Source organism: Blennius ocellaris, assembly GCF_963422515.1.
Source record: "Blennius ocellaris genome assembly, chromosome: 11".
In the NCBI taxonomy this organism is placed as follows: domain Eukaryota; kingdom Metazoa; phylum Chordata; class Actinopteri; order Blenniiformes; family Blenniidae; genus Blennius; species Blennius ocellaris.
This window is the reverse complement of record NC_137660.1, coordinates 20,939,401-20,959,065: the sequence shown is the minus strand read 5'-3', so window position 1 is coordinate 20,959,065 and position 19,665 is coordinate 20,939,401. Positions and strand designations below refer to the sequence as shown.

At 41.4% G+C, this 19,665-nt stretch overlaps 1 protein-coding gene across 1 annotated transcript; it reads left to right on the top strand.

Moving 5' to 3' along the window:
• Positions 1-471: 471 nt before the first annotated feature.
• Positions 472-9,176, top strand: kif23 (kinesin family member 23). The gene is made up of 20 exons (XM_080505200.1): positions 472-563; positions 769-905; positions 997-1,109; positions 1,297-1,467; positions 1,629-1,673; positions 2,392-2,504; positions 2,720-2,841; positions 2,946-3,048; positions 3,127-3,206; positions 3,288-3,407; positions 3,489-3,648; positions 4,243-4,404; positions 4,517-4,683; positions 5,365-5,538; positions 5,627-5,842; positions 7,387-7,620; positions 7,747-7,835; positions 8,354-8,432; positions 8,622-8,692; positions 8,901-9,176. The coding sequence occupies exons 2-20, from the start codon at positions 816-818 to the stop codon at positions 8,914-8,916; spliced, it is 2,325 nt and encodes a 774-aa protein (XP_080361326.1). The 5' UTR covers positions 472-563; positions 769-815; the 3' UTR covers positions 8,917-9,176.
• Positions 9,177-19,665: the final 10,489 nt, after the last annotated feature.

The following is a 19,665-nucleotide window of genomic DNA, read 5'->3' as shown; positions in this document are numbered from 1 at the left end:
TCTCAACCTTGTATGGAATATTTAGTAAACCCTGCAGTAGAACTTTCAAATGATCATCGACACTGTATGATTGCTTACCGAAGTTTGTAGATTGTCTTAAGAAGGTCCAAAGTTGTTGGGGCCACTGGGATTATTTATTTTATACAGTGGGAAATTTGTGTATCAAGGAAGTGATAAGAAGTGATCTCTTGGAATCATATGAGATAAAAGTTTAATGGCTACTTCATTTGAATCAAATTCAACTCGGAGCTGTAGTGATTTTGTGGTGTTGCTTTGATTAGAAAAGCAGGCAACCAGGAGGAATCTTTTTTTTTTTTTTTTTTTAAACAAAAGTATACATTACAGCTTTTGTATTACATTTTTTTTTTTTTCATAACTCCTGAATTATAATGTGTTTTTAACACTGAACGTGATGAAATTCTCTATCCCTTTTAACTGATTCTCAATTCCTCCTCAGACGCAGTACTCCTTCAAAAAAGTCTTTGGAGTGTGTGTTTCTCAGCTGGAGCTTTTTGAGCATGTGGCCAAACCTCTAGTCGACGACCTCGTTCATGGAAAAAATGGTGAGAACATAAGCCAACCACTCGAAACAAATATTTTCACCTTTTGAATGTGTACGCATCCACCTGGCAGATGTAACTACTTGAAATCAGTAATTCCGTTTCATCTTCTACCCACATGTTAGATGTTTGCCTTTTTTTTTTTTTTTTTTTTTTTCTTGTTTAAGGTTTATTATTGGCTGAAGCTTTGATCACGTGCGTGTTGCAGGTCTCCTCTTTACCTATGGCGTAACAGGAAGTGGAAAGACTTTCACCATGACTGGCTCTCCAGGCCAGGGTGGACTTCTGCCTCGCTCCCTCGACATGATCTTTAACTCAATCGGAGCCTACCAGGCCAAAAGATTTGTAAGGAACTAGCATGCAAAAGCATTTCGGACACAGTTGAATGATTTTAATTGCTCCAGTTCTGTAATTGTATTCAATGCGCCTTGTGTAGGTTTTCAAGACGGACGATAAAAATGGCATGGAGATTCAGGGTGAAGTCGATGCGTTATTGGAGCGTCAAAGGCGGGAACACAACGCGCCTGTTCCTAAAACGCCTTCTTCCAGGTAATTGTCTTTTCTCACGCTAAACTTTTGGGCCGTCTGCTCCACATTTCCCCACAGCTCTCTCCCATCTACAACATATTACGCAGTTATCAAACACAATATGTATTTGTTGCACATGATGAAGACTCTGAAGCATGAACATTTTGTGGTTTTCTTTTTTCTTTTCTTCCATTTGTTTATTTTATAGGCAGAAGCTTGACCCAGATATTGCTGACATGATTAAGCCAGAGGAGGCCTATCAAGCAGATGGCGTGGATGAGGACTGCAGCTACAGTGTTTTTGTCTCCTATGTAGAAATCTACAACAACTACATCTATGATCTCCTGGAGGAAGCCCAGGAGGATGCAATCAAGCCCAAGTAAGTTCCGACAATGTAGATTGCAGGGAACATGATTCAGATACTCGCCTTTGTGTGAAATTTAATGTTTTATCTTTGTAATCAAACATAAATTATCTGGTGTAGTAGTTTTCAGAGTCCAGAGTAGCTAAAACACAAAATGATTCTTTTCTTTTTACTAGGTGGAATGGTGGAGGCACACCTGTGCGCCTGAACACTGAGTTCATGTATGTGATCAGTGGATACTCGTTCATCAGACATCAGAGTAGCAGCCTGATTCAGCTGAAGTGTCCTTCACGTAACCTGAATGTGCTGTATAGATTAATTGGACCTCAACAGTGCTGGAGACATTTATACGCAGTGTGCAACCTGAAAATATTAAAATTGACATAAATAGATGGATATTATTTGAAATACTTTTTTTTCCCCTCTCCATATTCATAATGGGATAAATCTATTCTTCTATTGTTGCTGTATTAATTTGTGACATAGCTCGATAGATTGGTATATAATTGAACACATTTGGTATTTAAACCACCCATTTCATTGAGTTGACTTGGCTTTTAAAGAGCAACCCTCTAGATTCACTGCTGTTGGTTTTATGAGGTTTGACAGCAAAGCTCTCACCAACTCCTGATGAGTGGTTACACTGAGTATTGAAACTGTCCCCAGTATTGAGTGTTCCAGTAGCCCTGAAAATCCTCAAATGATCGCCCTGCTTGTAGTCTTTGTCAAAGCTTGTGAATGGCAAGGTTCTTTTAAGCTAGTTTGTTGCTTTCATGTCATTGAATGACTGTACCTATCTAATTATTCTCCCTGGCTGCTATCAAGCAACATTCACATCCTACTCAATGTTCAATGCTTGATTTAACACATAGGTTGCATGAGCAGTGCCGTTCCATGTGTTCAGTGAATGATGTCAGATTTTTTTTTTTTTTAATGCAGACCTCCTCAGTCTAGAATCCTGAGAGAGGATCAAAATCACAACATGTACGTGGCAGGTTGCATGGAGGTTGAAGTAAAGTCTGCAGAGGAAGCGTTTCAAGTATTCTGGAGGGGTGAGTGCTTGCTTTATATGTGAATCCAGACTTCGATGCTTAACGAAACTCTGCAGTGATGATTGTAGATGTGACTGACCTGGCATTGGTGACCTCCGGGTCAGCATTGGCCAGGGAATGACCTCTGTGAATCTTCTCTCTGAGCAGATCATGCATGAGATGTCTCAAAGTGTCGCCTAATGAGGAGGTGACATTTAAACACTGTATTCTCTCAGGTCAAAAGAAGAGGAAGGTTGCAAACACTCGGCTGAACAGAGAGTCCAGTCGCTCCCACAGTGTGTTCATCATCAAACTGGCTCAGGCTCCTCTTGACGCTGATGGTGACAACGTTCTCCAGGTCTGCCTGAACTGAATAAAAGCTTCCATTTCAGTCATACAATGCAGTTTTACAGTGGGGGGGAAAAAAAACTCTATGTAACCTTTTCTCTCACCGTTTGTCAGGACAAGAATCAGGTGAGTGTCAGCCAGTTGTGTCTCGTGGACTTGGCCGGAAGTGAACGTACCGGCAGGACGGGGGCAGAAGGCAACCGCATACGTGAAGCAGGTTTGTTAAGCAGCAAGGCTTTGTTATGCCTTAAGCTGAAAGTTCAATGTGAGATTTACTAACATTTTTACCTCACAGGCAACATCAATCAGTCGTTGCTCAACCTGCGGACGTGTATCGAAGTCCTTCGTGAGAATCAGATGTGTGGCACAAACAAGGTGTGTGTGTTGGCAAATCGAAGTCGGTCTTTTGACGTTCACTGTTGAATGTTATGTTTAACCTTAAATCTGCTCCGATAGATGGTCCCCTACAGAGACTCCAAAATTACCCACCTCTTCAAAAACTACTTCGACGGCGAGGGGAAAGTCCGTATGATCATTTGTGTCAATCCCAAGGCCGACGACTACGAGGAAACCTTGGTGCGTTCATCATACCATTTCATTGTGTGCTCCAATGAGTTCATCATCCCCCCCTGCTGACACACAAGCTGGTTTGTGCAGCTGGTGATGCGGTTTGCAGAGATGACCCAGGAGGTGGAGGTGGCCCGGCCTATGGACCGGCCCATGTGTGGCTTCACTCCCGGCCGCCGGAACAGAAACCAGGCATTTAAAGAGGAGCTATGCCGCAGGCTGGAGGAGCGTGGCGGTCCAGTAGACGCAGGTAGTCATACATCACATAACCTTTTCAGATCAATTTTAAGGCTTTATTGAGGAATCCACACTGCCCCGAATAGGAAATTCCATTAGTTCAAACCATTAACATTTTTAACAGGCTGACACGAATGAAAAATGTATTTTGCATTGAAATGGTCAATATATTTTAACCTTTTTAATTTTACTATATAATTCAATAAAATGGGTAAAACTATTTCAAATTTTTTTTTATTTAACTGTAATATCAAGGGACATGAATGAGTCAAATCTTCAAATTGTAACTGAGTACCTGCTGTGATACTCCCCGCAGAACTGACAACCTTTTACCTACAGTCATCGGCTGTATACATTTTCAAATAATGCATTTAAAAAGCTTTCAAGATGCATCGTGTCATTGTTAGAAAACCCCCTCAGACACAAACACATGGGACTTGACAGACATTGAAATGTTTAACGGAAGCTGGCCCATTTATTTCAAACTTAATTTCTTTGATTCAACAGGTTTCTTGTTGTACTCGGGTACAAATGTCTCATTTATTGGCTATTTTATACACCGAGAAGTCGTATTTGATTTAAAGAGTCTGGAATTGTGATTGCATAGACCTGCCCAGTGTTGCGAACCAGCTGGTGCACAGCCTCCCACCTCTCCCCTCATCTGAGCTGACTGACCAACACGATGACATCACCCTGCCCCGGCTGATTGAAGCTCTGCAGAACAGAGAAAGGATCAGGAAGCTGATGATTGACGACTACAACAACGCAGGTGTCTGCTCTCATTTGAGTTCCTGGCTTATGAGTTTTGAAAGCTCCGGTTCGATGACGAGCTTTGTCTTTTGTTTTCGTCTTGGCTCATCTTCCCCACTCATCTATTTCAGCAATCGCGATGAAGTCCCGGCTTCAGGAGCTGGATACCAGTCTCGTTTCCAAAGAAAACTTTCTCCATGAGCAAAATCAAAAACTCGTGGAAAGAGAGAGACTCATTCAGAACAACAGGGCTGAGATCGAACGTTTGGAGAAGAAAACCAAGATGCAGGAACACAAGGTGGGAAATGACGTATAACACCATATTGGTCCAGAATTCTCTCTGTTTGTATTCTGATGCATTTGTTGTGAGGTTGGAGTATATTAAGTGACAAATACATTTTTGGTGCTGCGGCCAATGCAACACAATACAACATTAACTCATGCTTTCAATGCGCCGCCAACCACATGCATACATCCACTGTTATGGACATACTAATATTTGTCGCCATCAAAGTAGGAAACTTAAAAAAAAACCAACTCATCCGCAACTGTTGAATTGCTTGTTAACGCTTGTGTTCAAATTGGCATAAAATACATCTTCACATTTCCATCATCCTCCGCCTTGCTGCTGCAGTTGTCGAGCATCCATGCATGTTGATTTGGAAATTTGACACTACATTTAATTTATTAGTGGCATCACTGAAGGAGATTGCAATGTGGTCGAGCTCTGAAGGGTACTCATTTTCTTACTTCGAAAAACCCCCTGCTTTACATTAATTGCCGAAAGTTAATCGCTGATATCTACATGCATTTGTGATCAAAATGAGAAGACACTGATTTTAACCAGTAGTAATGTAGTTGTTGTTGTTGGGACTGTTTATAATATGCTGTTAAATGCTTGGGGGGGGGGGGGGTATGATCTGATAAGACTATTTTGACCACCATGGTATGCTCAATGCATGTCACAACTGTATTTCAGATTGACATCCTCCAGAAAACGGCTAAAGTCTATGAGGACGACAAGCGGTCAATGCAGCACGAGCTGGAAACCAGAGCGCAGCGACTGCAGAGGGAGCAGTCTGAGAAAAAGCGCATGGAGCAGCGCATGCACGGTGTGGTCTCGGACACGCAGCATAAGTGGGAAAAAGAATGTGTGAGTTTGTTTTTTTTTTCTCATAACTCATAAAGACATTTTCTGGTTGGTTGATGAATTGCTCAACACAAATACTGTTGCTGTGCAGGAGAGACGAGTCAACGCAATGCAGCTTCAGATGCAAAACAAACTGTGGGTGAAAGATGAGAAATTGAAGCAGCTCAAGGCCATTGTGACCGAGAACAAGACCCAGAGTCGTCCTGATCCACCACCACGTCAGACTCAACCTCCGCCTCCGCCTCAACGGCCTTCCAGAGAAGAGCGCCTCCCGGCAAAGAGATCGGCCTCACCCTCGCCTGTCCCTGTAGGTTCTCCATATCACACTGAGCTCCTGACTGCCTTACACCGCTGGATCTTGTTTGTGTAGATTTAATGCATGAAGACTTCTGCTCTAACAATTTTTAATATCAACTGAGCACTTAATACTCCATCCTAACATCACTAATAATACTGGAGTAATAAACGAGCTGCTAACCTCCTTTTGCATGTTTTGAAACAGAAACGCCACTTTGCACATGGGAAGAAATGTTGCAGAGTAAGAATGTTTGTTTTGAAGAAAATGATGAATGATTCAAAATGTTTGATTTATATTTATTGTTTGCATTTGTTTAATTCCTAAAATAAAATGTCAACGTTCTTACTTTGCAACATTTCCACTGAACTCCAAACGATAATTTCTGAAACATTGAGAGGCGTTAATTATTCATAGATATATTAATAATGGAAAATGATTTGACTATTTTTCTACTTAATGGGCCTGTGGAACATTTCTTATGAGCTGGACCTTCTGCATTTTCCAAAAACATGCTTGGTACAGGAGTGTTTGAAATTCTATCAACATGTACAGTAGCAAATTGCTGCATGTGTATGTTACACCGTTACTATTTTGGAAGTTATTCAGCTTGTTTGCAATTGATTCGGTATCATTTTGACTTGAAATTAAGCATGTGAATGCAGGATGATGAACACTTCTTCACAATTACGTGAAAAATAGTAAAATAAGCTTTATGGTACAGATTAATAGATGACTAAATGAATCAGTCAAACGATAAACTAAACATAATTGAGTATTTGGAGTCTTTAAAGGTTTCAGAAAATGATGGGGGAATGAAGAAATTTTCAAATTCAATTCCAATACAGTGGGTCTTGCACTGATGCCTTGGATTAACAGTTTTATGGTTTCATTCTCGACTAATATGAAGTCAACCTGTCAAGTCTGCTTTTGCATTTCCTATGATTCGCTCTTCCTAACCCCAGCTGTGTCTAACTTTCCTCTTCTGTGTTCTAACTGCATCGTGCAGCATTGCCTCTGTTCTCCCCGCTGGTGTCGGGACTCGTCTTGTGTCAGTCCAGCACCAGAGTCACAGCCAGTCAGGGCCACTGGAGTTGAGGAAGTTGAGTCGAGCCCCAGTTCCACCGCCAGTAGCTCTCCCTCTGTGGCAGACGGCACTCCTGTACAGGAGCAGCCAGGAGCGCAGGACGACGGCCAATACCACCACTCCCCCGATACACAGATGAGATTCCAGTCTCCAGCAAGCCGCTCGGCCAGAAAGGGCAGGAGGGCTGTGCGCTGGAATAGAGGGGAAGCGGAAGCTTGCTCACGCAGACCTAACTTTGACGTAGACATGTTTGAGAAAAGCTACATGGTTAGTGAGTTAGACACGAGCTGCAGTATGAAGATTTAATGGGAAGTCTGATGTCTTGGATTATACTTTAGAACTTCACATGTGGAAATATTGTCAATTTAATAGTATCTTTGGATGTCTCTGACTGAGTTGTCTTTTTTTTTTTCCCCCTCCCACTACATCTGGTGCTTTTTCCTCATGAAACTGCTGCTGATCTGAGCAGACGACGACACCCGTGCGTCCTCTGCACCGTCGCTCTCGCTCTGCTGGCGGGGAGAAGTGGGTGGACCACAAGCCCGCCTCCAGCCTGGACTTGGGCACAGTGTTGCAGCCCGTTATTCCGAACGCCATCCAGATGTCTACACCCAGCGAGAAGACTCTGTCGAAGGCTGACAGATACGTGCTAACACACCAGGAAGTGGCCTCTGATGGCGAGATACAGACCAAACTCATTAAGGTCAAATATAACTGCTTGGACTACAATCGCTTTAATCTCATCATTGTTGGTTCAAAGCTTGACTTTGGATGAGCTGCCAATGAAACCTTTTTGTGACACGGTTGTTTTTTGGGGTTTTTTTTTCAGGGCGACGTGATGAAAACCAGAGGAGGAGGACAAGCTGTGCAGTTCACGGACATCGAGACACTTAAACAGGAGCTCCAAACCATTCCAAGGTACCAACTGTACATCAGCAAGACACCGTACACATGGAGAAAGGTGGAAGATAACTTTCAATTTTAACTCCTGGAAGGGTTTTTTTTTTTTTTTTGTAGGGACTTTAGTGTATTGTTTCCCAAACGTTAAACAAAAATCAAATCAGTTTTTAAATCACGTATTTCAGGTTCTTTTGGGAGCCGTGTCAATCTTTACTGGATATGAATTTAATTTGGAAAACTTATTTTCGCTCTTCTTAAACTGTCAAATGTAGTTAACGGATATTTGCTTCGGAACTTATGTAACGATAAGCGAAATTCATTCTATCGAACTTTTGGATGATCACATGAGGCACTTTCCTCAAAGCGGCAACTCGTGGTAACGTATATATTTATATATAATACTTTGATTTTCAAACGGATCTCTATTTCCCGACATTCATTTGATCTTCGTGGGAAAGTTGTTTGCTCAGGCCTTTTAGCGTTGCATAAATTTTTTTTTTAAAGAAATATGCTTGATTTTTAATGTGTCTCCAAAGCCGCAAGAGGAAATCCTCAGAAGGCGCGGCTGCAAAAGAAAATCAAGCAGATGGAGCCTGGAGTAACGTGGAGACCAGGGTAAGATGATGAAGGAAGTCTAATGAAATATCAGAACAATAGCAGTTCTTGTACGTGTATGCAGATGATCAAGGATGAGATGTGAGGTGGAGGGAAACAAGCTTGTCTAGATGGATTTCAGGCATTACCTCTTCATTGTCACTGGTAGATTAATGACTTTTAATTTAGATGATTGTCTTTTCTTTCCAGTGCTCTGTGGCTATGGAAATGAGGGCTGGCTCGAACATGCCACCTGGATATCAGCATAATGCGATTAACAAGTAAGCCGTCAACTTTCTCAGCCTCATCTGAAACAAACTGTTTTACATAAAAATGTGATGGAATTTGTTTAGAAATTCTATTGATGGTTGCAGGTGGAGATGGCACATAAAAAAATAAATGCAAAAAATACATTTTTCATTGCACAAATCTTTTATTTTCTGCTGTACTTAAAGTGTTAGAAGATAACCACTTTCGTTTCTGTCTCAGGCGAAGAAAACCCTGAACGTGTCTGACAGCTGTGAAGGTGATCACTCCGCTCTTTCCTCACCTGGCTGCTGTGCAATATTATTGTTTTTATATTTAGCTTTGTCGTTTCTATTTAAATATCCAATGCTTTTATATACTTGTGTGTATAAATAGGTCACCAAAGGTATTTTGTGTAAGATTCCATGTTGAGTTTCTGGATTTTAAAAGCAAATGTTTAGTTAAAGGGACCCTGCATTTAGAACAAGAATTGTTTTCTTACTCGCCACGATGACACTATATTGACATGCTGTTGGTTTTTACATTTGTCTCCATGTTTGAGCTTCACTTGCGTTTGTGTAAGCCAGTTATTTGAGTTTCTCTACTGTACACTCAAATTAAAAAAATATATATTTTAAGCACCATGTTGTGGTTTCAGATGGAATACAATGCACTCTGTGAACACTAGATGGCAGCACAAGATAGTAGCACCAAATTCCTGAGCAAATCCTGGCAGCACAGCAGTGAGGAGGTTTCATTCAACCACACTATTCTACTGGGAAGTGTGAGCCTGTATAACAGGAAAGAGGTTTCCGGTTTTATCAAATTTGTCTTTTCTTTTTTTTTCACATTCTAGCAGTCACCGATGTGGACAGGCTGATTTTTAAACAAAAAACAAACAAAAGAAAAACCATTTGTTTGAAAATTTGTCCTAGAGGTAAAACTCCAAGCGCAGAGTAGTGTAATAGCCTCTGTCAAATCAACAAACTCTGATTTCAATTACTCTGCAGAAATTGCTTTCCTCTGCTCATGCCTGATCAGATATTCATTATGTTAAATAGGACACCTTGTATATAAATCCATATTAAATTAGCCTGGTTGGCTGCCTTCAGGGTAAGTCACCTGGCTTCCCAGCTTTTTTTTATTTATTTTTTTTAAGCTGAGTTGCTCCTATATCCTGACTTTTAAAGCTTTGTGGTTAGTTGTCAGCTTAGTGGGCTTTTATTCCCCTTCATTTACTGACTTGTCTTTAATTGACTGGACAAAAGACAGTACTTGAATTTATGGGGGAAAAGTACTGAGGTGTGTAAAATCATACTTTGAAATTTAGCTTTCCTTAATAGTAGCTCAAGATTAACAGGTGGCATGAAGCAAAGCATTTGCCCTGTGATGCTGAACTGTTAAGTTTTTCTCCTTGAAGTTGATTACAGATGTCTTTCTCCTTCTCACTGACCAAACAGTTTCTGCTTCTGTCCCCAAAAAAATAAAATTCCCTCCCGATAAATGTTCTAAATAGAAAACCTTGTTTGATACCAAGTTCAGGCTGTTTTCTTCAGAAAACTTCGCTTCCGAGTCAAAAATATGATGGAAAATTTAATTGTGAATTGGTACATTTCTTGTGAAGAGGTTTGGGTGGCGACCATGACAAACAATGGGCAGGTGTGTAACAATAGGCGCTACACTTCAAAGTTCAAGATCAAGGTCTTAAAATGGAATTACCTTTCACTAAAGTGGCCCTTTGGCTTTACCATTTTTTTTCTGTGCTCTGCAAATGATCTGCTCAACGTGCTGAAAGCATTAAACTAGAGCATTAAAGCCACCTTCAATGAGACCTATGACAATTTAGAGGAATATACATATTATAGAAGATGAAAGCTCTAATGTACCTCACCACTGTACTATAGCAAAACACAATAAGTTGTAAATTGTCGATGTAAAAAAACAAAACAAAAAAAAGCCTAAAACTTCTATGTTCTACTCATAACTTTGAACAAGGAGAATTTTGAAGAACTCAATCTTACACAAACTGAGTTTCACCATCTGCTATCAGCTGAGCATCGCCAGTGTAAATGACCAGCTGAGGCGGGCGGTACAGTCATCCAGGTTTTGAGTAGACCGTTGAAATCTCATCTACCGCCAGTCTGGCTGAGTTTCAATTGGAAAGCACTGGAGAGTGACTAACATGGAGCCTCTTGGAGAGGGTCAAGAGCCCGGAGCAACCAGTGGCCATTAAATTCACTCCTATGAGATATTGAGTGCTTTGCTTTTTGACCAGGCTCTGTTTGACGTGCCGCACCGCATTATTATCCCCTGCTCCTCACTGCGAGCCATCCACCGCCGAGTGGCACGAGCATTGTAACGATGTTATTATGAAACTCCTGTTGAGCCCCTGATCAACATTACCAGCTTCAAAGAGACACTTGAGGGACATAAATGAAACTGCACAAAAGGGCCCGCAATAAGCACAAACCAAAGACAACAGAGTTCATCCAACTGTGGTGGTGAGAATACATCATTTTGCATTGCGGAGCTCCAAGCTTGTGATTATGCATTATGCCGCTATCAATGTTATTAAACTTGCTGGAGGGAATTCTGCTGTTCTACTTGAATACACAGTCAATTAGACTGTCTCAGATTTTTAAAGAGCAGGGCTAATTGCAGTGTTTTATTGACTCCTTGCTTGAATGAGTCTGATTAAGAGGTCTTAAGCTGCCTTTTGGCACAGACAGGAGGAAATATTTTTCACACCAATCCATGCTGCTTGATATGGACCATTCATAATTCATTGGGTCCAAATAGCACTGCTCACTATTATTTTTTTTTTAGTTTTCACTGTTTGTCATCGTGGTTAAAACTTTACCGATTGGCCAAAACATTGACACTCATAGATGAGACACTTGATGTTAATCGTTATGAATGTCAAGGTCTAAGTATAAAAGTCCAGTGAAACTGAAACTTGTAATGCATGGACGATAAAGAAAAACTCAATCTAGTGATCTGTACCAGCTCTTTCATAGATCTGATAACATCTTGAAGCAGGTACCAACAGCTCTTTCCCAGGTATTGTTCAGTTCATGTCATGGAAAGTCTGAGGTGTTTTGTTGTCATGCAAAGCATCAAGAGCTTATGAGGCAGGTGAGCATAATGCTCTGGTTGATGAGCGTATAATTTCTACTTTCACAATGTGTTATTGTCACTGACTGCTCAAGGTCACCAGTGGGGAAAAAATAAACATGCTGCAAATGCAACAGTGGCAAAGTGTAACTTTTAAAGCAACATTGCACATTATTTTCATTGTACAGCAATCTATATTAGGTGAGATGACTTCTTTATTTCAGTTCTGCACTTTGTCACTTGGTTTTGCAGGGTAGTGCCTTATATATCGCGTCGGAATTTAGGATCGTTACCAGTTTTGGAATGGTCCCATTATCCCAGTTTCCAGCATCAATAACAAACAAGCAACATGGCGGCCTCCAGGAGAGCTACTTCATTGCTGCTGTCAGTGTCAAACCTAAAACTTTCCCACAGAGAAATACCCAGTTTAACCACACTTGGATGCGTTTTTCCCATTTCTCAGCCACACTTGAACTTTAAGGTTTATATATGATAATTGTGTCTCATGTCAAGTGGTATTATATGGGTGGTTGCTCAAAGCTCTCCATTCTATTAGTAAATTAATAGATGAGATCAATGGCTATTAAAATATAAATCCTCCTCCAATGGTAGTTAAAGGCTCATATTCATGGTTACGCTCATGATTTTGCACTACGACATATTTTATAATTCTAATTAATCTCCCATTTCATTTATCATATTTTTACTTTTTAAAATGTCAGTTTTAACTGAATGACTAATATTTATTCTTGCCACGATTTCATTAAACTTGACTTTTTTTCTTATTGGGTTAATTATAAGTAACGATGCATATCTGGCATGCGATATCTTGTGCTTTTGCACTTGACTGATGCTGTCATTGTACCAACAAATAGCCAACTTTAGCATGCAATTCATGGAACTTAATGTTGCTTAATCCTCATAAACGTTGGTGCACATCCCGGAGTTTGGTAATGTAACCCGTTCTTTGTCAGCCCATCATGTAACTTCACTGAAAAATGAACTCACCTGTTGACCCAGAAAGCAATTGAAAGGTGCAGTAAAGGCGCTCAGCGTTCAAGGTGACGTGCAGCGTTTGGTGATAATCATGTATTCGTCACTATGAGAAGCATTTGTCATTCTACTTGTAGCGATTCAATCTATTATTAATGCACAGCATGATAGCAGACATGTGCTGTCATACTTGGGTCAATTTGACTTGAGCTGCAGGTACATGACCTCCTTTTTTGCTCACACGCTCGACGCGTGTGACTAAGTCAGGCAGGGAAAAGTGTGAGTTTAAATAGGTGCGATGGAAGTGTAATCCTATCCCGTGGCACTCTGTCCCGGGCTCTACGGGGCATGTGAAGTTACGGTGGTTGTTTCCATTTGCCTCCGGAACCGCATCATACCCACTGAATGATTGCTCATCTCAAGGGCATGTCGAAGCAAGCGGCTCAATCACCGCCACAGCTGTCCGTTAAACCAGAGCCCATTACACGCCTTTCTGCTTTCTTTTAGTGGCGAGGATAACAATCCCGGACAATTAAAGTCAATTAGTGGGGAAACACAAGTAAATACTGGATGAGTGCAGAGCTTTGCAAACTTAAAACTGTGCAGAGTCTGCGCTCTACATCTCCATGTGTCACGGCTGCGGCTGTCTGCCGCCTGAGTGTGTTGGGCGGGAAGATATGCAGATGCAGATGAGTGTTGACAGCCAGTCAATTGTCATTCAGTCCGTCTCCCAGCCACTTGAGACTCATCTGACTTTTTTTTTTCTTCTTCTTCTTCTTCTTCTGCGGGGCTCCTCTTCACTGCTTGCTCACCTCACACTTATCAGCTCTAATGCATACTAACATTCAGAGTGGAGGAATGAGGCGCCGTGTTCAGTGTTAATAAGAAGTGAAATCTCCCACGCTCTCCTTCTTTCTCTCTCTCTTTTTCTTTTCTTTTTTTTTAAAATTCCGCTAGTGTGGCTGTGACAAACAGATGGGTGAAAGAGTCACAAACTCACACAGACTCCCGGACGTAAAGTTTGGTTTTTCAGCTGTTAAGAAGCACAGTGGATGAGGATTTCTCTGACCCTTAAGTGCGTGTGGTTAGTCATTCAGAACTCCTCGTGCCATCTGCTGCCCCCTTTTTGCAGCTCTGCCTTTTGGGTCTTCATGCCACTTAGCTGCTTCCCTCCAGACATTCAGACTGTATATGTCTCACTGATCTAATTTCCTCCTTTACGCAGTCGACGACTTCGTGCAGAGACGAGCACAACAGATGATATAACCCGCCATTGTCCATTTTATTCTCTCATGTCCAAGCTGTCATTAAAAGCTCAAGTTTGTTTGTTCTCGGGCTTGTTGCGGCGGTTACACATCAACATGGACCATGCTGACCTCTGACACGCTCAAGTGAAAACATGACTGATTTCTTGTCGAAAATATTGGAAACCATTGTTGTGTAGGCTCATTATGGCCAAATGTGGCTGAATTGTAGTTTTTTTCCTCCCTCTCTTTGTTCTTGGCGGCTGACTAAGTGCCTGCAGCTGTCAGAGGAGTGTATTCTCCTTGCCCAGTGTGTGTGGCTTGGCTGCACTTTTCGCTGGCTGCGTCCTCACTGTGGTGACAGTGTGCCATGACTGATTTCCGTTGACTCACTTTTATTGCAACCACAATGTGTCCTTCACAGAAAAGTCTGAGTGCTTTTTTACAAGTGGTTGATCTCATCTAGTTAACGCCGCGGCGTAACGGGGCCTTGCGTGCAGTTGGCTGATTAAAGCTAGCGCTCTGAGCAGTCTGCTGATGAAATGAAGGGAGAGGAGATGCCAGAAATTGTTGTGCTGACAATAGTACAATGCGGGATGATGTCTGATGACTAAAAGGTATTTGGATGCGGTGGAGATTGATTCAGCCTTTTCAAACAAATCATGTAGCTTCATTTCTGAAAGGACCCCCCAAAAAATGCGTGTGTGCTAAAAACACCTTAACCCACTAAGCTTCGATCTGCGATTCCTTGTTTTGCTGCAGAAAGGAGAATGACATTTCAAATACTTAGTTTTTTTTTTTTGTCAATGCTTTCATGCAAATTACTCACAATGCAACCAGCTTATCTGTGAACAATCATTGGCGCCATTTGGAGGAGGGTGAAAATAGCGCCACATGATTTTCCATATCTGCACAAAGCTCAGGTTCTTCTTCCCCCAAAAAAAAGAAATCTCCTACGTGAACGCACACACAAAAGCCTCTTTGAACACACACATCAGCTGTTTATCTTAAAATAGTCTGCCACACTGCTGCTCTTATCCAGCGCCCTGCACATTGCACACTTTGTAAATGGTAGGCAATTACACTTACACTTCAAGAAATGATTTAATTCATTAGATATGGCTAAGTTTTAAAGTTCATTCACTCTAATAGAGCAGCAAGTTTTATCACACACGACCAGGTATAACGGCTGGGATTATAGCATCCATGTGCACAAATAAGATTAGAGCGTTGGCTCCAACTGCTGTTGACAAGGTGAATGGGGCCGTTGTTCCAAAAGGCAAAAAAACGGCGGATGACTGCATCTTCATGTAATTTACAGAGCACGCTATTTTCATGGTGCGTTTATCCACATGATTAACGTCCATTCAGCTCTGCCTCTGAACATTACCTGAGGAGCACATCTGCATCGGCCTTACTGGATTCTAATGATTCAGTGCATGCCTAATAAACTGAAGTGAGAATTCAAATGAGGCTCAAAGTGCCTGTGAGGCTAGCTTAAGCAAACACCAGGACAGCTGGCAGAGAAATCATTGTGACTAATGGTCTCAGTGTGAGACGGGAGCGGGGCTGTGGGTGGTTGTTTTACCATGCTAAGAAGAGCAGACTTTGTTTGTCTTCCTATAGCATACAGCGTGACGGTGTGATTCTGGAAGTGTTAGCTTTGTTTTTGTTTGCTTTGCTTTCTTTGCCACCATAGTGTGACGCCACGCCCTATCAAGAAAAATGTTGCCGGGTGTGTGTGTGTGTGTTTTTTTTTGTCTGAGAGTGAGGTCCCCTTACAATACAAGAAGGTATTTAGGCTTTTTAGAGGTGGGAGGAGAAACCTCACATTCTCTGGTGGGCTGTCACCTGGAGGCATTGTTGCTGTTTTTTCCCGTCGGATGATGTTTTGACTTTATTGGGATTCTGCGGGGGCTCCTCTGCCGTGGTAAACATAATGTGCCATGACCTGTCCTCGGGGCAAATGATCTGATCTGATCTGCTCTTGCCTTGTCTTTTACTCCTAATCACCTCTACCTCATAGCCAGAAAATGGCTGAGCAGCTGTCATAACTGAAGCGCTGCACGGCGTGATGGGAGTGCATGTTTTCGCTATTATCTATTCTGTCTGAGCCAGAAGAGAATACAAAACCTCCACTGCATCCTCCTTTCTCACAGACGGCTGCATGATCAATACCCACATCAAAGGCTCTGCGGAGATAGCAGGATTCTTTGAAGCATGTTTGTGGAGCTGGATTTGCTGAGCTAACATGGTCCACACAGAACCCCCTTGAATAAGCTTGTTTGGCTAGCATCCTCTCTGTTTGTAGAAGAACTGAGTGGATTCTAATGGAGAACAGACAAGGTCTCTCCCTTGTCTTTTTCCTCCCTTTGAGCGGCTAAATGCATCCGTTGTGCCAGTGCTTTCTTGCTCATCTGACATACGCTTCATTGCATGCCAGCTCAAATATTTATCTAATATCAAATTGGCTGTAATATTTTGGAAGCTGTGAAATGCCAGGACATATTTCTCATGAAGGACACAAAATAACTTGCATCACTTTTTTGCGGTGCCAAGTGCAAGCATGTCGAGTAATTACTGATCGAAATAGGATGGAGATAGACAGCAGTGCTGTTATGTTGAATACCTTGTGTTGTGACTTCAGAGAGCCAACAAGAAGTTCCTGCTGGGATTTTTCTGCGTTGAAAACGCGACCTGTGTCCCCGGAAAGCTATTCACTGTTTACAACGGTGCCTCACATCTCCTAAATGGCAAAGATGTGCATTTGGGATGTTGTGGGTGTATAAAGAGTGGGGGTGGAAATTCAGCCGCAATAAACATAAGCACATAACTCCTGCCAGGTAGTCGCGGGGAGTCGGCAGCTCCGTAAATGATGAGGCAGGGACTGTTGAGTCATCTCTCTCCGTGCAATCCAAGACAATGATGAGGGGCTCTTTGCCATAAATTACACAATAACGCATATTTGTTATGCTTTTGACTTTTAAAATTCACACGTTGCTGTCTCTTTTCGTAAGTAATTGCACTATTTGGTATTTGCAGCAGGAAGGTTTGACTCTCCAGTCAGCTGTGGCTCATTTGAAAGTAAAATGTGGGAAAATGCTGACATCTCTTTCTTTTCCCTCCTAACACCAGGGGCACCACTACATTTGCATCCATGTCTCTCTCTCTCAATCTCTCTTTCTTCCCCATTTACATTATGGATGGTTCATTTAGCTTACATGACCGAGTGAATACATAACCCAGGGCAATTCAAAATACCACAAGGGCCTGTAGGGGTAAAATGAACCCATATAAGCAGAAAAGATTGCCTCACTGCCATCTGCAGCAGCCCACTATCCAGCCCTTCCCCTTTCATGTGGTTGACAAACATGGCCTGTCCCTGACCCAGATGGCTGGCCTCAACAACATGGACCACTTAAATACTAACCGGGTGAGGGTTCACACAACTGTGATTCATTGCTGAATTGACCATTTCCTAAACTTCCCCCGGGCAGCAGTTTTCAAATCAATGCTTGTACCTTCCCTGTCATAATTTTGATTATCCAGATTAATGCAGAGTGGACATAGCTGTAGACCGGGAACCGATTTCACACAGTGAGAATCGTATGATACAAACTGACTATGTCATCCAGTTGGAATAAAGGAGCTTGATTTGGCAACAAAAACTTTGTAGGATTTCTTTACCAGCCACTCACTGAAGACATTTAACTTATTGGTTTGTTGTAATCCAGAAAGTCTCGGGCCCCGTTTACACGACAGCGTTTCACGTGACACACCTAAGCCGTTAAAACAGGAAGCGTGTTTTTACACTGCAGCAGCAGATGCACAGACAATGATGTAGTTAGTATGCCAGGCCACGGGATGGCGCTATTGCTTGATTTTGCAATGAAACTACACAGACATGCATGCAGAGAACAATACGCTATGTGAAGAAAATTAAGAGCATATGACATTGACATCCATATGGACTGATGACGCATCGGATGCTATCAGGGGTGTGTCTCAACTATTAATCTACTGATATGGATGATAAAACTAGAATACTGACCGCAAGTAATACCAGTACAGGTTGCCATGTTTGTTTACAAATGAATGAGCAGGAGGTAGGGGGAGAAATGCGCAGTAACAGGCCTCCGCAGTCTCTGCAGGAGGAAATAGCGACTGAAAGAATATTTCCACCTTGGGAGCCGGTATAAAAACTTTGCGGATACAGTAGATCCGAACACTGGTGCCGTGTAAACGGACCCTCCAAAAGTGAAGAAAGTTTTGCGGATACACTCGTATTTGTTGTCGCGTAAACGGGGCCTCATTCTTAAAATAAACTGGCATATAACATAACCAGAGGTAGAAGGAGTAATGAACTTACACCTCTTTGATCGGTGATGTCTGGTCAATAGAGGGCGCCACCATCCATGGGATCAAGAAGGATTTTATTTTATTTTTGTAATAAAAATATTCTAATATACTGTAATTCTGTCAAAAATGTTTATGCCAACAAACTAACAATGGGCACTGAATTGTACTTGCTTGATTTTCTATAGGTAATTGTCAATAAAACTGGATTCTTTGATTTCTTTTGCTGAAGTAGTCTGTGTGTAAGCGGCTGCGAGGAGGCGGGGCTTAGTAGTGACCTCACCAATGACCGATTAACGCCTGAGTGCCTGACATAATATTAAACCAATCAGCGTCATTTCATGTTTGAGACTTGGGACCGCTTTAATATTGCCCCTCGCTCTGATTAGCTTGAAGTTAGTTCTACTCTGTTCTCTTGTTTCCAGGAGATGTTGAGATAAAGACAACAAGCTGTGATTATTAACTCTGTCACACGTCTACTAATTTACCCTTTGAAAGTAGAAACTTGTCTGGAAAGCTGTAGATCAGGTTAATCTTTCTCCTTCATTGTTATTTTTGATTGCACACAAACAGAAATGTCTTTGGAATTTTGCAAATGTATTCAGGCTAATATTCATATTTATTAATGACACACAATGAGACTCTAAGAGCTTAAAAAAGCACACAGTTTATTTTGCAATTTTGTTTACGTTTCTTTCAAAGCATTCTAAAATGTTTTGAAAAATAAATTGATGTGTTGTTTGAAAACATACCTGATATACCTTTTGTTTTTCCTAAACTCAGATTATCTGCCATTTAAAGAAAACCAGCCCAAAATATATTCATAAAAAAAAAAAATGGACTAATGAAGCATCTGCTTGTATTTGTTTACACGCATGTTTATAAAACAGTTATCTTAATCAGTGTTCTCTATTCATTAGCTGTTTAAAAGAACTATACTTTTCACCACTGGGGGCCTCTCAATCTATAAAAGGCAAGATTATTCTAAATGTGGTTTATAAACGCACTGTATTTAAATGTAGTTAACATTGGCTGGAATTGAATAATAATGAAGAAACCCACCTAAGAAATGTATCACCAACTGCCACTGTTTTCAATCATATGTAAAAGTAGAAGATATTGAGAGGATATTTGTGAACAATTACTCAAAGTATTTGTTACTTTCTAGCCACACTTAAATGCATTAGCATAGCAAATATTCGGTTACGCTTATTTGTCAAAAACAATGACATCCAAAGTGCGTTTGTCAGATAAAATCCATCCTGAAATAAATACATGAAAATATAAAGCAGGATTTTTTT

Excerpts from the sequence above, each read along its gene's own strand:
- kif23 (XM_080505200.1), top strand. The coding sequence starts at position 816 with ATGACTGGCTCTCCAGGCCAGGGTGGACTTCTGCCTCGCTCCCTCGAC. Across the intron at positions 906-996 it reads CCTACCAGGCCAAAAGATTT|GTTTTCAAGACGGACGATAA; the intron begins GTAAGGAACTAG and ends CGCCTTGTGTAG. Across the intron at positions 2,842-2,945 it reads ATGGTGACAACGTTCTCCAG|GACAAGAATCAGGTGAGTGT; the intron begins GTCTGCCTGAAC and ends ACCGTTTGTCAG.